The 17001-nt window shown below is 48.9% G+C and overlaps 1 protein-coding gene across 6 annotated transcripts in view; it reads right to left on the reverse strand.

The window, feature by feature from the left end:
- Positions 1-17001, reverse strand: part of LOC132385452 (C-Jun-amino-terminal kinase-interacting protein 4-like) — a 173608-nt gene that overhangs the window by 18286 nt on the left and 138321 nt on the right. For all 6 annotated transcript variants that reach the window (XR_009509185.1, XM_059957533.1, XM_059957531.1 and 3 more), the window contains exons 17-23: positions 16796-16900; positions 16287-16367; positions 15823-15973; positions 7037-7169; positions 6143-6220; positions 5881-5948; positions 4998-5146 (exon numbers count right to left, since the gene is read on the reverse strand). Coding sequence is in view for 5 of the 6 variants with exons in the window: in XM_059957533.1 (XP_059813516.1) it covers positions 4998-5146; positions 5881-5948; positions 6143-6220; positions 7037-7169; positions 15823-15973; positions 16287-16367; positions 16796-16900 (765 nt within the window). In the remaining variant the exon portion in view is untranslated. The remainder of the gene's footprint in view (positions 1-4997; positions 5147-5880; positions 5949-6142; positions 6221-7036; positions 7170-15822; positions 15974-16286; positions 16368-16795; positions 16901-17001) is intronic.

Here is a 17001-nt window from a genome sequence, read left to right on the forward strand (position 1 = left end):
AAGCCACGATAGCCTTACTCACTGTCCAAATTGGTGTATCCACAAGTTTTCTGATCCAGTTAACCACAGTATCATCCAGATCATTGATACAAATGACAAAAAACAAAGGACAGAGCATTGATCCCTGTGGCACATCACTGACCTCCAGTCAGAGAGGCAACCCTCTACTACCACTCTCTGGCTTCTCCCACAAAGCCAATGTCTAATCCAGTTTCCTATCTCATTCTGAATGCCGAGAGACTGGACCTTCCTGACCAGCCTCCCATGTGGGACCTGATCAAATATCTAGACAACACCCACTGCCTTGCCTTCATCCACTTTCCTGGTAACCTCCTCGAAGATTGCAGCTAAATATGTGGCTAAGGAGTTGATGCAGGAGGGAGGACTTAATGTTTCTGGACAATTGGGCCTTGTTACCAGGGAAGGTGGGACCTGTTCCGACAGGAGGGGGACTAACATCCTTGTGGGAAGGTTTGCTAGTGCTGCTCCGAGGGGTTTAAACTAGATTAAACTAGAGGAGAACCAGAGAGTTAGAGCAGATAGTGAGGTGGAGGAGGATAAAGGTCATGCGAGAGCTGCAAATATAGTGCATGGAGTAAAGCCAGATCTAGCATATAAAGAGGCTGAGGAAAGAGAAACAGAATAAAGGGTGTAAAGGTAGTAAGGTAGAAGGGCTAAAGTGCATGTACAGGTAGTCCCCGAGTTACAAACATCCGACTTATGGACAACTCATACTTACGAACCGAGGAAGGAGAACGTTGTCTGCCATTTTAAGTCGTTGCCGTTAACACTGTGTTGAGTGTTTAACTTTGTATTTGGCTTAAATTTTTCCTAGTAAGATTCACCCTGACACCCCCCCCCCCCCCCGTTCCCATTCCAGTCGGCTGATGGCGCAGTGAGATCGGCGCCGGGCTGGAGAACAGAGTTTCCCGAGTTCGATCCAGTGACAGACTGCTCCCATGCCGGGTTGATGTCGATCCAGTGATTCCCATACCATCCCTGCCAGGTTGATGTCGAGCTCGCAACTCGACCGTGTTAAGAAAAAACACTGCCACCTCCAGTTTAAATTCCCACGCAGAATATTGTGCAGGATCAAATACCCAAACCCAGCACAACCCCCACTTGTCCCATTTAACCTGTCTCAGTGCGGCGGAGTTTAGGACCTGGGGAATTCAGCGTGGTGGTCCTTAGGACCCGGTGGAGGTTGGGACCCGCCGCCCGCAGTGTTTCTGTTCCATTGATGGGAAGCGATCGCGATTGAAAATAAAGTGGAAATAATAAAGCGTATGGGAAGAGGTAAAACACCATCGGTCATTGGAAAAGCGTTAGGCTACAGTTGGTCAACAATCGGAACAATTTTAAAGGATAACGGATAAAGTGAGAATAATGGAGCATGTGAAAGGCCCTGCCCCGATGAAAGCTACAATTATTACTAAGCAACGCAGTGGTTTAATTATTAGAATACATACGTTTCTTAAATGTTTTATATGTATAGAAAGGTAAAATATATACTATATACTAAGACAAACGTTTGACTAACTGACGCTAAATAATACCGGATGTACTTGTTCCGACTTACGTACAAATCCGACTTAAAGACGGACTCAGGAACAGAACTCGGATGTAACCCGGGAACTGCCTGTACTTCAATGCCAGAAGCATCAGGAACAAAGGTGATGAACTGAGAGCTTCGATACATACTTGGAATAATGATATAGTGGCCATTACAGAGACTTGGCTGGCACCAGGGCAGGAATGGTTTCTCAATATTCCTGGATTTCAGTGCTTTAAAAGGGTTAGAGAGGGGGAAATGGGAGGAGGGGTGGCATTACCAGTCAGGGATACTATTACAGTTACAGAAAAGGTGGGTAATGTAGCAGGATCCTCTTTTGAGTCAATATGGGTGGAAGTCAGGAACAGGAAGGGAGCAATTAATCTACTGGGAGTATTCTATAGGCCCCCTGGTAGCAACAGAGATACCGAGGAGCTGATTGGGAGGCAGATTTTGGAAAGGTGCAAAAATAACATGGGTGACTTTAACTTCCTTAATATTGATTGGCACCTGATTAGTTCCAATGGTTTAGATGGGACAGAGTTTGTTAAGTGCATCCAGGACAGATTCCTGTCACAGTATGTTGACAGGCTGACTAGGGGGAATGCCATACTAGATCTAGTATTAGGTAATGAACTGGGTCAGGTCACAGATCTCTCAGTGGGTGAGCATCTGGGGGACATTGACCACCGCTCCCTGGCCTTTAACATTATCATGGAAAAGAATAGAATCAGAGAGGACAAGAAAATTTTTAATTGGGGAAGGGCAAATTATGAGGCTATAAGGCTAGAACTTGCGGGTGTGAATTGGGATGATGTTTTTGCAGGGAAACGTACTATGGACATGTGATCGATGTTTAGGGATTTCTTGCAGGATGTTGGGGACAAATTTCTCCCGGTGGGCAAGATAAAGAATGGTAGGGTGAGGGAACCATGGGTGACAAGTGAGGTGGAAAATCTAGTCAGGTGGAAGAAGGCAGCATATGTGAGGTTTAGGAAGCAAGGATCAGATGAGTCTATTGAGGAATATAGGGTAGCAAGAAAGGAGCTTAAGAAGGGGCTGAGGAGAACAAGAAGGGGGCATGAAAAGGCCTTGGTAAGTAGGGTAAAGGAAAACCCTAGGGCATTCTTCAATCATGTGAAGAACAAAAGGATGACAGGAGTGAAGGTAGGACCGATTAGAGATAAGGTGGGAAGATGTGCCTGGAGGCTGTGGAAGTGAGTGAGGTCCTCAATGAAAGTGAACTTGATGACCATGAGGATAATATGAGTGAGGTTGATGTTCTGGAGCATATTGATATTAAGGGAGAGGAGGTGTTGGAGTTGTTAAAATACATTAGGATGGATAAGTCCTCTGGGACCTCTACTTTTCATGATTTTTATTAACGACCTGGCTGTGGGGGTAGAAGGGTGGGTTGGCAAGTTTGCAGACGACACAAAGATTGGTGGTGTTGAGGATAGTGTTGAGGATTGTCGAAGATTGCAGAGAGACATTGATAGGATGCAGAAGTGGGCTGAGAAGTGGCAGATGGAGTTCAACCTGGAGAAGTGTGAGGTGGTACACTTTGGAAGGACAAACTCCAAGGCAGAGTACAAAGTAAATGGCAGGATACTTGGGAGTGTGGAGGAGCAGAGGGGTCTGGGGGTACATGTCCACAGGTCTCTGAAAGTTGCCTCACAGATAGATAGGGTAGTTAAGAAAGCTTATGGAGTGTTAGCTTTTATAAGTCGAGGGATAGAGTTTAAGGGTCGTGGGGTAATGATGCAGCTCTATAAAACTCTGGTCAGTCCCCACTTGGAGTACTGTGTCCAGTTCTGGTCGCCTCACTACAGAAAGGATGTGGAAGTCATAGAAAGGGTACAGAGGAGATTTACCAGGATGCTGCCTGGTTTAGAGAGTATGGATTATGATCAGAGATTAAGGGAGCTAGGGTTTTACGCTCTGGAGAGAAGGAGGATGAGGGGAGACATGATAAAAGTATGCAAGATATTAAGAATAGATAGAATGAACAACCAGCGCCTTTTTCCCAGGGCACCTCAGTACAAGAGGACATGGCTTTAAGGTAAGGGGAGGAAAGTTTTTACTCAGAGAGTGGTTGATGCATTGAAAACACTGCCTGAGTCAGTGGTGGAGGCAGATACAAATTTAAAATTGAAATTTAAGAGACTACTAAGACAGGTATATTTAGGAATTTAAGGTGGGGGGGGTTATATGGGAGGCAGGGTTTAAGGGTCGGCACAACATTGTGGGCCGAATGGCCTATGCTGTGCTGTATTGTTCTATATTCTATTGGTTAGATATGCATGACATGCTGACTTTGTGCTGACATGCATGAAGCCATGCTGACTATCATAGAACATTACAGCACAGAAAACAGGCCTTTTGGCCATTCTCGGCTGTACTAAACCAGTTTTCTGCTTAGTCCCTCTGGCCCGTATCCCTCCATACACTCTCATCTGGCAGCTCATTCCACACTCCCTAATGTTTTCCCCCTTCACCCTTAACCCATGTCCTCTGTTTTTTCTTTTCCCTAGCCTCAGTGGAAAAAGCCTGCTTGCATTCACTCTATCTGTACCCATCATAATTTTATACACCTCTATCAAGTCTCCCCTTATTCTTCTACGCTCCAGGGAATAAAGTCCTAATCTATTCAACCTTACTCTGTAACTCAGTTTCTCAAGTCCCAGCAACATCCTTGTAAACCTTCTCTGCACTCTTTCAACCTTATTAATGTCCTTCCTGTAATTAGGTGACCAAAACTGCACACAATACTCCAAATTCAGCCTCACCAATGCCTTATACAACCTCACTATTACATTCCAACTCTTATATTCAATACTTTGATTTATAAAGGCCAATGTACGAGAAGCTCTCTTTCTGACCCTATCCGCTATCCTTAGAAGCCTTCCGATAACTTTCCCACAGCTGAGGTCAGGCTCACTGGCCTACAATTTCCTGGTTTATGTTTACACCCTTTCTTAAACAGCAAAACAACATTGGCTCTCCTCCAATCCCCTGGGATTTCACCTGTCGCTAAGGATCTCTGCTAGGACCATCAATTTCTGCACTGTCTCCCTCAGACCCTGAGGAAACAGCTTCTCAGGCCCCGGGGATTTATCCACCCAGAATTGCCTCAGGGTAGCAAACACCTTTTCCTCTGTAATCTCTACAGTCATGTCATGAAGTTGATGTTGCTTTGTCTCACTTCTATACATTCTGTACTGTCTCCTGAGGAAATACAGATGCAGAGTATGCATTTAAGGTTTCCCCATCTGTTTCAGCTCCACACATGAATTAACATTCCAGAGGAGCAATTATATCGCTTGCAATCTTTTTCTTCTTAACATAATAAAGTGATTTTATATGAAAAGAAAAACAGGGTCAGGCACAGAGTGAAGCTCCCTCCGCACTGTCCCATCACACTACTGGGATGAGAAATTCTCACCTCAATCTTGCTGACCCGTGGGTTGATCACATAGATTCGGTTCCTGTAGCCGCACCAGACCCGTCCGAAAACAGCAACAGCACACAGCACTGGGTGTCGAGGAGGCCCCAAGTCCAGAGTGTGAGCTGCAGTTGTGTCCCAGAGTCCTTCTGAGAGAGAGAGAGAGAGAGAGAGAAAATGTGGGGGTGAGAGCGAGATGTAGAGGGAGAGAGGAGGGTGAGAGATGGGGTGGGGAGAGGGAGAGGCATTAGGGTGAGAGATGGGGAGGGGAGAGGGAGAGAGGAGGGTGAGAGATGGGGTGGGGAGGGGAGAGGGAGAGAGGCATTAGGGTGAGAGATGGGGAGGGGAGAGGGAGAGAGGTGAGAGATGGGGAGGGGAGAGGGAGAAGGGGAAGGGAGAGAGGCATTGGGGTGAGAGATGGGGAGGGGAGAGGGAGAAGGGGAAGGGAGAGAGGCATTAGGGAGAGAGATGGGGAGGGGAGAGGGAGAAGGGGAGAGGGAGAGAGGCATTAGGGAGAGAGATGGGGAGGGGAGAGGGAGAAGGGGAGAGGGAGAGAGGCATTAGGGTGAGAGATGGGGAGGGGAGAGGGAGAAGGGGAAGGGAGAGAGGCATTGGGGAAGCAAGAGAGAGAGAGACAGAGATGGGAGGGAAAAGAGGGAGAGAGATGGGGGGAGAGGGAGACAGGGACGGGAGAGAGAGATATAGGAATGGGGAGTGGGGAGAGAGAGGGTGGGGGAGAGTAGGGTGGGGGAAAGAGAGTGGGAGAGTGGAGCAAGGGGGTAGTTGAGGGGAGAAAGGTTGGGAAATGGGGAGGAAGGGTTGGAAAAGGGCAGCATCGGTGGAAGGAGAGGAAGAGGGGTTGTTCTGACTCCTAAAGGCCTACCTGTGCTCCTCTTGAAGATGGATATGGTCCCATTGGCCAGAGTAATGATGACAAACCCACGGACGTAGCTGAGTGTTTTGGAAGGGAGGAGATGAGACGGTCAAATTTTGCCCATTTCCCACATCCACATCATCAATCTCTCACTCCCCTTTCTACTTCTCCTTCGTGCTCAGACCTTGTGTCCCCCCCCATGTACCCCCCTCCTCCCTCGTACTCTACCCCCTCTACCAACTTTGCTCCCCATTCTCAATCCCCTACTCACATGATGCTGTGGACAGCGTCCTTCAGTTGTGTGGAGTACAGACATCTATCTGGGGGATCCGCTGAGTGGACAAACACCCTGAAAGGTAAATGCAGCTGGGATACTGAGGTGGCCAGAGCTCAAAGACACCAGCAGCAGGAATGTGGCTGGTGGGAGTGAATGGGAACGAGTGGGGTCCCATTGGGTGCGTGGACGTTGTGGGCGGGTGTACGGTCCGCTGGCCGTAGGGGCGCGAGGTCGTCGGGTCCGCTGGCCGTAGGGGCGCGAGGAGGCCGGGTCCGCTGGCCGTAGGGGCGCGAGGAGGCCGGGTCCGCTGGCCGTAGGGGCGCGAGGAGGCCGGGTCCGCTGGCCGTAGGGGCGCGAGGAGGTCGGGTCCGCTGGCCGTAGGGGCGCGAGGAGGCCGGGTCCGCTGGCCGTAGGGGCGCGAGGAGGCCGGGTCCGCTGGCCGTAGGGGCGCGAGGAGGCCGGGTCCGCTGGCCGTACTGGCGCGAGGTCGCCCGGGTCCGCTGGCCGTAGGGGCGCGAGGAGGCCGGGTCCGCTGGCCGTAGGGGCGCGAGGAGGCTGGGTCCGCTGGCCGTACGGGCGCGAGGAGGCCGGGTCCGCTGGCCGTAGGGGCGCGAGGAGGCCGGGTCCGCTGGCCGTAGGGGCGCGAGGAGGCCGGGACCGCTGGCCGTAGGGGCGCGAGGTCGCCGGGTCCGCTGGCCGTAGGGGCGCGAGGAGGCCGGGTCCGCTGGCCGTACTGGCGCGAGGTCGTTGGGTCCGCTGGCCGTACTGGCGCGAGGTCGCCGGGTCCGCTGGCCGTACGGGCGCGTGGTCGCCGGGTCCGCTGGCCGTAGGGGCGCGAGGAGGCCGGGTCCGCTGGCCGTACGGTTGGCAGGAGTCGACTGGACTTACCATCCACTTTGCGTCCCCAGCCAGACTGTGGCCAACTGTCCTGTGTCCCCTCCTCCTGGGGATTCCTGCAATTGAGAATTCTGGGACCCATCACCACCTGGGGCCTCTTGCCGGTCATCCAAGGAGGCATGTGCTAAAATTGACAAATGTTTTGTGAAGACAGTTAATGGCATGACCCTTAACAGTGTTGATGTACAGAGGGATCTCTGGTCCCTGTCCCCAGCTCCCTGAAAATGGCCACACAAGTTGAGAGGGTGGTAAAGAAGGCATATGGCACCCTGCCTTCATTGGTCAGGGTGTCGAGTACGCGAGTCGGCAAGTCACGTTGCAGCCGTGTAAAACAGTGTTCAGACCACTCTTGGAGGACTGTGTGCAGTTCTGGTCTCCCCGTTATGGGAAGGGTGACGGGGGCATTTAGGGAAGGTGCAGAGGCGGTTCACCAGGAGGGCGTGAGGTACAAGGAGTGGTTGGACAAACTTGGGTTGTTTTTTCTGGAGCAGCGGAAACTGAGATGGAGTTTTGGCAAAGGAGGCAAAGACGTTCAGTTGGTGTTTATTGATTAATTTGACAATAGTAAATTTTGACTGGGGCAGCCTGCAGGTAACAAACTGAAGATGCCTGGACTCTTCCAAATTTGTGTTTTATTCTCACCATGTTTTTCTTTGTCCAATGTGCTTTATTTTCTGCAGGGTGGGGGGATTGTTGCTTTTCTTCATGTGAGTTTACGTTGTTTTCTTTGTTTTGTGTCTGGGGTGCAGACCACACATACTTTGATCCTGCTGATGCCTGTAAGGAGTTTGTACGTTCTCCCGAGACTGTATGGGTTTCCTCCGGCTGCTCCGGTTTCCTCCCACAGTCTAAAGACTTACCAGTTAGTAGGCTAATTGGTGAATGTAAATTGTCCAGTGATTTGGCCAGGGTTAAATCCAGGGGATTGCTGGGTGGTGTGTATCGAAGGGTGACGAGGGCCAGTTCCACAGTGTATAGAGTGGGAGGGACAGTGCCACATTGTACACAGTGTGTATGTGTGGGGGGGTGGGGGGGTGTTTCTACACTGTATACAGTGGGGAGGACCAGTTCCACAGTGTATAGAGTGGGAGGGACAGTGCCACATTGTACACAGTGTGTATGTGTGGGGGGGTGGGGGGGTGTTTCTACACTGTATACAGTGGGGAGGACCTGTTCCACAGTGTATAAAGTGGGAAGGTGAATTGCTAAAGATCAGATCTATTGTTGATGAATCGGTACTGAGAGACAGTGAAACTCTTGCGTTATGTACAGTTGCACCAACCAAGAACAGTGTAGAAATATAGCAATATAAAACCATAAATAAATAAATAATGATAAGTAAATTATCCCAAGTGGAAATAAGTCCAGGACCAGCCTATTGGCTCAGGGTGTCTGACACTCTGAGGGAGGAGTTGTAAAGTTTGAAGTTTGTAAAGAATAAAGTGTCACAGGTACAGAGAAAGGGCAGTGCAGGCAGACAACAAGGTGCAAGGGTCACGACGAGGTAGATCGTGAGGTCAAGAGTCCATCTCATCATATTGGGGGCCGTTCAATAGTCTGATAACAGCGGTGTAGAAGCTGTCCTCGAGCCTGGTGGGACCGTTCAATAGTCTGATAACAGCGGTGTAGAAGCTGTCCTCGAGCCTGGTGGGACCGTTCCATAGTCTGATAACAGCGGTGTAGAAGCTGTCCTCGAGCCTGGTGGGACGTGCTTTCAGGCTTTTGTATCTTCTGCCCGGGGGGGGGGGGTGGAGGTTAGAGAGAATGTCCGGTGCGGGTGGGGTATTTGATCACGCTGGCTGTTTTACTGAGACAGTGGGAAGTGTGGACAGAGTCCATGGAGGGGAGACTGGTTTCCGTGCTGTGCTGAGCTGTGTGTCCACAACTCTCTGCTGTTTCCTGCGGTCTTTTACCTGCACAGCACTTCAGATTGTAAGTGAAGAGAAGCATGAAAGCACACCCCACCAGGCTCGAGGACAACTTCTACCAACCACCCCCCCCCACCCCGCGCTGCAGAAACATTCTCTGTAACACTTTATTCTGTAATTGTTTTTCCCTGTTCTAACAATGCTCTGTGTAATGATCCGCTCTGAATGCAAGACCAGATTTTCACTGTATCTCACTCAGTCTGTGTGACATTGATAAACCAATTTATTATTTAATTACCAAGAACAGGGTATGACAACTTATCGACTCAAACTTCCGAAGGGTATATCACACACAAGCAGAATTAGTCCACTTGGCCCATTGAATCCGCTCTGCCACTCATCGTGGCTGATATTCCGAGAGGAACTTTTATAAAGCAGGGCAATACTGGACCTTTATAAGGCATTTGTTCAGGCTGCAGTCGGAGTATTGTGAGCAGCTTTGGGCAGGGATGTGCTGACATTGGAGAGGGATCACAGGAAGTTCATGAGAATTATCTTGGGAGTGAAAGGGTTAACATACGAGTAGTGTTTGACAGCTCTAAGTGCTGTACTTGGTGGAGTCTAGAAAAAACATTGAAAACCTACAGCACGATACAGGCCCTTCAATTCACAAAGCTGTGCCGAACATGTCCTTACCTTAGAACTACCTAGGCTTACCCACAGCCCTCTATTTTCCTAAGCTCCATGTACCTATCCAGGAGTCTCTTAAAAGATCATCCAGCATTTTTTGTATATTTTCTCTTGTTTATGGAATGCCAAATTTGTCCACCAGGTGTACAGGATGATATTTGAATTCAGAAGATTTTTTAGCACTCTACAACTTATTTATTATTTCCCTTCGTTGTTTGTCCGTCCTGTTGGGAGCGGTCTTTTATTGAAATTGTTGTGTTTCTTGTACATACTGTGAATGCCCACAGGAAGATGAATCTCAGGGCTGTATATAGAGACATATACACACTTTGATAACACATTTACTTCGGATTCTCCATTGATTAAGGGTTACCAGGACAGAAAGTGGGAGGATCGAGCGCAAGTTTGAAGAAAGCAAGAAGAGTTTAAAAGGAGACGGTTATTTCTCCAGCAGTTTGATCAGGACACGACTGCACAAGTCTGTGGAGGTCAGCCAGTGAGAACAGCGAGAAGAGTTTAAAAGGAGACAGCTTTATAGAGCGTGTGTCGGAATAGAGGGAGACAGGAGGAAGGTTTTGGCTCAACGGGGCTTCGGCAACAACGGTTGAGGCGAGGTGGGTTGCCTGACAGGAAGAATGTGTGTGAGGATGGTGTTCTGTGCTCAGTGTCAGATGTGGGAGGTCCTGAAGACTCCCACCCTCCCAGACAACACATCTGCACCAGCTGTGTCAAGCTGCAGCTCCTGACGGACCGATTTAGGGAAGTGGAGATGCAGCTCAATGACCTTCATCTGGTCAGAGAGAGCTAAGAAGCGATAGAGAGGAGCTATAGGCAGGTAGTCACTCCGGGGACGGGAGTCAGATGGGTAACAGTCAGGAGAGGGAAGGGCAAGAGTCAGGTACTGGAGAGTATCCTTGTGGCTGTCCCCCTTAACAATAAGTACTCCTGTACTGTTAGGGGGAACAACCTACCTGGGGGAAGCAGCAGTGGCCGTGCCTCTGGCACAGAGTCCGGCCCTGTGGCTCAGCAGGGTAGGGAAAGGAGGAGGATGGCAGTAGTGACAGGGGACTCAATAGTTAAGGGGCTAGACTGGCAATTCTGTGGATGCAGGAAAGAAATGCGGATGGTAGTTTGCCTCCCAGGTGGCAAGGACTGGGATGTTTCTGATCACGTCCATGATATCCTGCGGTGGGAGGGAGAACAGCCAGAGGTCGTGGTACATATTGGTACCAACGATATGGGTAGGAAAATGGAGGAGGTACTGGAAACAGATTACAGGGAGTTAAGAAGGAAGTTGAGAAGCAGGACCTCAAAGGTAGTATAGTTGGCCCTCCTTATCCACGAGGGATTGGTTCCAGGACCCCTCGTAGATACCAAAAAACACGGATGCTCAAGTCCCTTATTTCACCTGTGCGGTGGACCTGAGGACCCATCAGATCCCCAGACCTTATTTAACCTGTCTCAGTACGGTGGACATTAGGACCCGGTGGCGGAGCTCTGAATCCGCAGTGTTGCTGTTCATGAAAATAATCATGATCACGATTGAAAATAAAGTGGAAATAAAGTGATCGGAAAGAGGTGAAACGCCATCGGTCATTGGAAAAGCGTTAGGCTACAGTCGATCAACAGTCGGAACAATTTGAAAGGATAAAGTGAGAAAGGCTCTGCCCCGATAAACGCTACAATTATTACTAAGCAGCGCAGTGGTTTAATTATGGGTTTTTGATCCTCCACATCAACCCAGCACGGTGGAGAGCGCACTCAGGAGCGATCTGTCACTGGATCAAAATCAGGAACCTCTGTTTGCAAGCCTGGCTCTGAAACATATGTTCTTAAGCATTTTATATGCATAGAAAGGTAAAATATATACTATATACTAAAACAAACATTTAACTAACTGACGCTAAATAATACCAGATTGTACAAGGCATTGGTGAGGCCAAATTTGGAATATTGTGTCGAGTTCTGGTCACCGAATTATAGGAAAAATATCAATAAATTAGAGAGAGTGCAGAAACGATTTACTAGGATGTTACCTGGGTTTCAGCACTTAAGTTACAGAGAAAGGTTGAACAAGTTAGGTCTCTATTCATTGGAGCATAGAAGGTTGAGGGGGGATTTGATCGAGGTATTTAAAATTTTGAGAGGGATAGATAGAGTTGACGTGAATAGGTTGTTTCCATTGAGAGTAGGGGAGATTCAAACGAGAGGACATGATTTGAGAGTTAGGGGGCAGAAGTTTAAGGGAAACACGAGGGGGTATTTCTTTACTCAGAGAGTGATAGCTGTGTGGAATGAGCTTCCTGTAGAAGTAGTAGAGGCCAGTTCAGTTGTGTCATTTAAGGTAAAATTGGATAGGTATATGGACAGGAAAGGAATGGAGGGTTATGGGCTGAGTGCGGGTAGGTGGGACTAGGTGAGATTAAGAGTTCGGTACGGACTAGGAGGGCCGAGATGGCCTGTTTCCGTGCTGTGATTGTTATACGGTTATATGTACCTGTTCCAACTTACTAAGAGAACTTCCGATTTTTTTCAATCCTGATCCACGATAACCCACATCCTCCCATACACTTTAAATCATCTCTAGATTACTTATAATACCTAATACAATGTAAATGCTATGTAAATAGTTGTTATACTGCATTGTTTAGGGAACAATGACAAGAGAAAAAGTCCGTACGTGCTCGAACAACAAGTGCTGTAAGAGCACTTCCGGGTTTTCTCGATTCGCGGTTGGTTGAATTCGCGCGTGCGGAACTCACGGATAAGGAGGGCCGACTATAATCTCGGGATTACTGTGCCACACGACAGTGAGAATAGAAATAGAATGAGGTGGAGGATAAATGTGTGGCTGAGAGATTGGAGCAGGAGGCAGGGATCCAGATTTCTGGATCATTGGGGCAGGTGTAACCTGTACAAAAAGGACAAATATCCTGGCCGGGAGGTTTACAAACACTACTGGGGAGAGTTTAAACTCGAATTGCTGGGGGGTGGGAACCGAACTGAAGAGACAGAGGAAGAGGAGGTTGGCTCACAAATAGTGAAAGCTTGGAGAGGGAGGAAAGGCAGGTGATAGAGAAGGGATGCACTCAGACTGATAGTTTGAGATGTGTCTATTTTAATGCAAGGAGTATCATAAACAAAGCGGATGAGCTTAGAGCATGGAGCAGTAATTGGAGCTATGATGTGGTGGCCATTACAGAGACTTGGATGGCTCAGGGACAGGAATGGTGACTTCAAGTGCCAGGCTTTAGATGTTTCAGAAAGGACAGGGAGGAAGGCATAAGAGGTGGGGACATGGTACTGTTGATCAGAGATTGTGTCACGGCTGCAGAAAAGGAGGAAGTCATGGAGGGATTGTCTATGGAGTCTCTGTGGGTGGAAGTTAGGAACAGGAGGGGGTCAATAACTACTGTGTGTTTTTTATAGACCACCCAATAGTAACAGGGACATTGAGGAGCAGATACAGAGACAGATTCTAGAAAGGTGTTGTGGTGGAAGATTTTAATTTCCCAAATATTGATTGGCATCTCCCTAGAGCAAGGGGTTTAGATGAGGTGGAGTGTTCAGGAAGGTTTCCTAACACAATATGTAGATATTGTGTTACTGGGAAATGAACCTGGTCATCTCATAATGGGAGAGCATTTTGATCACAATTCTATCTCCTTACCGTAGTAGCATTGGACAGACAAGTTAGGAAAGTGTTTAATTGGAGTAAGGGGAATTATGAGGCTATCAGGCATGTGGCCAGGTGGTTAAGGCATTGGACTAGCGATCTGAAGGTTGTGAGTTTGAGCCCGTGCTGAGGCTGCGTGTTGTGTCCTTGAGCCAGGCACTTAACCACACATCCACCCAGTCCACCCAGCTGAGAATGGGTACTGTCAAAATGCTGGGGTTTAACCTTGTGCTATACTGGTGTCCTGTCGGGGGGGGGGGGGGGGGGGGAGTCTTGTACTCTCAGTTGCTTCATGCCACGGAAACTGACTAAGCACCGGCCTGATGAGCCTATCGGGACAGACTTTAAGTTTTAACTTTTAAGGCAGGAACTTGGAAGAATAAATTGGGAACAGATGTTCTCAGGCAAACGCACTGCAGAAATGTGACAAATGTTCAGGGGATATTTGTGTGGAGTTCTGCATCGGTACATTCCAATCAGACAAGGAAAGGATGGTAGGGTACAGGCACCATGGTGTACAAAGACTGTTGAAAATATAGTCAAGAAGAAAAGAAGACCTTCCTGCTAGCCTTATAACCTAGCAGGAAGGAACTTAAGAATGAAATTAGGAGAGCCAGAAGGGACCATGAGAATTATTTGGTAGACAGGATTAAGGAAAACCTTAAGGCATTCTACAAGTATGTGAAGAGCAAGAGGATAAGACATGAGAGAATAAGACCAATCAAATGTGACAGTGGAAAAGTGTGTATGGAACTGGAGGAGATGGCAGAGGTACAGTACTTAATGAATACTTTACTTCAGTATTCACTATGGAAAAGGATCTTGGAGATTGTAGGGATGACTTACAGCGTACTGAAAAGCTTGAGCATGTAGATATTAAGGAAGAGGATGTGCTGGAGCTTTTGGAAAGCATCAAGTTGGATAAGTCACTAGGACCAGAGGAGATGTACCCCAGGCTACTGTGGGAGGCAAGGGAGGAGATTGCTGAGTCTCTGGCGATATTCCTTGCATCATCAATGGTGATGGGAGGTTCCAGAGGATTGGAGGGTTGCAGATGCTCCTTTATTCAATAAAGGGAGAAGGGATAGCCCAGGAAATTATAGACAAGTGAGTCTTACCGCAGTGATGTGTAAGTTGATGGAGAAGATCCTGAGAGGCAGGATTTATGAACATTTGGAGAGGTATAATATGATTAGGAATAGTCAGCGTAGCTTTATCAAGGGCAGGTTTTGCCTAACGAGCCTGATTGAATTTTTTGAGGATGTGACTAAACACATTGATGAAGGAAGAGCAGTAGAAGTAGCGTATATGGATTTCAGCAAGGTATTTGGTAAGGTACCCCATGCAAGGTTTATTGAGAAAGTAAGAGGCATGGGATCCAAGGGGACATTGCTTTGTGGATCCAGAAATGGCTTGCCCACAGAAGGCAAAGAGTGGTTGTAGATGGGTCATATTCTGCATGGAGGTGGAGTGCAGTGCCTCAGGGATCTGTTCTGGGGCACTTACTCTTTGTGATTCTTATAAATGGCCTGGATGAGGAAGTGGAGGGATGGGTTAGTAAATTTGCTGATGACACAAAGGTTGGGGGTGTTGTGGATAATGTGGAGGGCTGTCAGAGGTTACAGCGGGACATTGATAGGATGCAAAACTGGGCTGAGAAGTGGCAGATGAAGTTCAACCAAGATAAGTGTGAGGTGGTTTATTTTGGTAGGTCAAATATAATAGCAGAATATAGTATTAATGGTAAGACTCATGGCAGTGTGGAGGATCAGAGGGATCTTGGGGTCCGAGTCCATAGGATGCTCAAAGCAGCTGCGCAGGTTGACTCTGTGGTTAAGAAAGTCTACGGTGCATTGGATTGTGGGATTGAGTTTAAGAGCCAAGAGGTAATGTTGCAGCTATATCGGACCCTGGTCGGACCCCACTTGAAGTACTGTGCTCAGTACTGGTCGCCTCACTACAGGAAGGATGTGGAAACTATAGAAAGGGTGCAGAGGAGATTTACAAGGATGTTGCCTGGATTGGGAAGCATATCTTATGAGAATAGGTTGAGTGAACTTGGCCTTTTTTCCTTGGAGCGACAGAGGATGAGAGGAGACCTGATAGAGGTGTACAAGATGATGAGAGGCATTGATCGTGTGGATAATCAGAGGCTTTTTCCCGGGGCTGAAATTGCTAGCATGAGAGGGCACAGTTTTAAGGTGCTCAGAAGGAGATACAGAGGAGATGTCAGGGGTAAGTTTTTATTATGCAGAGTGGTGAGTGCATGGAATGGGCTGCAAGCAGATACAATAGGGTCTTTTAAGAGACTGTATATGGAGCTCAGAAAAATAGAGGGCTGTGGGTAACTCTAGGTAATTTCTCAGGAAGGGACATGTTTGGCACAGCTTTGTGGGCCGAAGGGCCTGTATTGCGCTGTAGGTTTTCTATGTTTTCTAATAGAGAAGTGTACAGCTCAAGGAACTGGACCCCTCAAGGCTGCTGGCTGGAGGTTTCCCCCAACATGGATCCCAGGAAGAGACGAGAAGAGGCAGTGATCTTACCTGGGACACAGGCCACGCAGAGGAGGCAGTGGTGGGGCAAGGAGAAGGCCGCCAGGGACCGGTTGGCCCGCAGTGGGTCGACGACAGTCACCTCGGCCCCTGCAGGTCCCCCAGCGCAGATCCACAGCGAGCAATGAGGGAGGTGTCCAAGCTGGTGGGGGTGAGAGAAAGAGAGTTGGGGGAAGAGACAGTTATTTCGATGACACAAGCCGGACCAATTGTCTGTCTGGACACAGGTTAGACACAGTTGACCTCAGGACACTTGGTTCCCTGGATTCAGGGGTGGGGTAATTCCCCGCCACTCCCCTCACCATCACCTTATCTTCCTACCCATCCTTCTCTCCTCCCGCTCCCATGTAGAGTGGTTAGCCAGCAGTGAGCGTCCGGCAGGGGACAGCGACAGTGGTGAAGACCGCAGGATGGGGGTGAGAACACGGTTCATCGCCTCAGACACACACACTCACCTTGGGCCGTGTCTCCGCTGACGCTCGCTGATTCTGCTCCAGCAGCGGTCCAAACAGATGGACAGGCGCGGCACAGGAGAGCTGTGGGGCGGGGGTGAAACAGGGAGAGGGGGGAGGGCAAGAGATTGAGAGAGAGAGAGATGGGGAGAGGGAGGGAGAGAGGAGGGGCATAAGAGAGGGGGTGCGACAGAGGGTGAGAGGGTGGAGGGTGTTGAGAGAGAGTGTTGTCGTTGAGTGGGAGTTTTTGGATGGGGTGGTTGTTCAGAGAAGGGGTAGAGGGGGTGTGTGGAGAGTGGGAGGGGTAGGTTGGGTAGAGACAGAGGGAGAGAGTGTGGAGGAGGAAGGTGGAAATAAAGAAATGGTCAGTCCGAGAAGAGGAAAATCAGAGACACACACACACACACACACACACACACTCTCTCACTCTCTCTCACTCTCTCTCACTCTCTCTCACTCTCTCTCACTCTCACTCTCTCTCATTCTCTCTCCCATCTCTTCAGGACACTCACCTTGAAGCCAGGATTCCGCTGGTCGAGCAGACGGACATGGATCAGAGATGGGGATGGGCCAATCGGTGTCTGCAGACCAGCAGCCTGGTGACCCTCTATGATGTCCTGCAATAGAGTATCAAGGGTTAGGGTGGATGTTGGGGGAAGGGAGTGGGAGACACAGTGGCATGACAGAGAGTGGGAGGTGCAAGAGGGAGGGCAATGAA

This window comes from Hypanus sabinus, assembly GCF_030144855.1.
Source record: "Hypanus sabinus isolate sHypSab1 chromosome 24 unlocalized genomic scaffold, sHypSab1.hap1 SUPER_24_unloc_1, whole genome shotgun sequence".
NCBI lineage: Eukaryota > Metazoa > Chordata > Chondrichthyes > Myliobatiformes > Dasyatidae > Hypanus > Hypanus sabinus.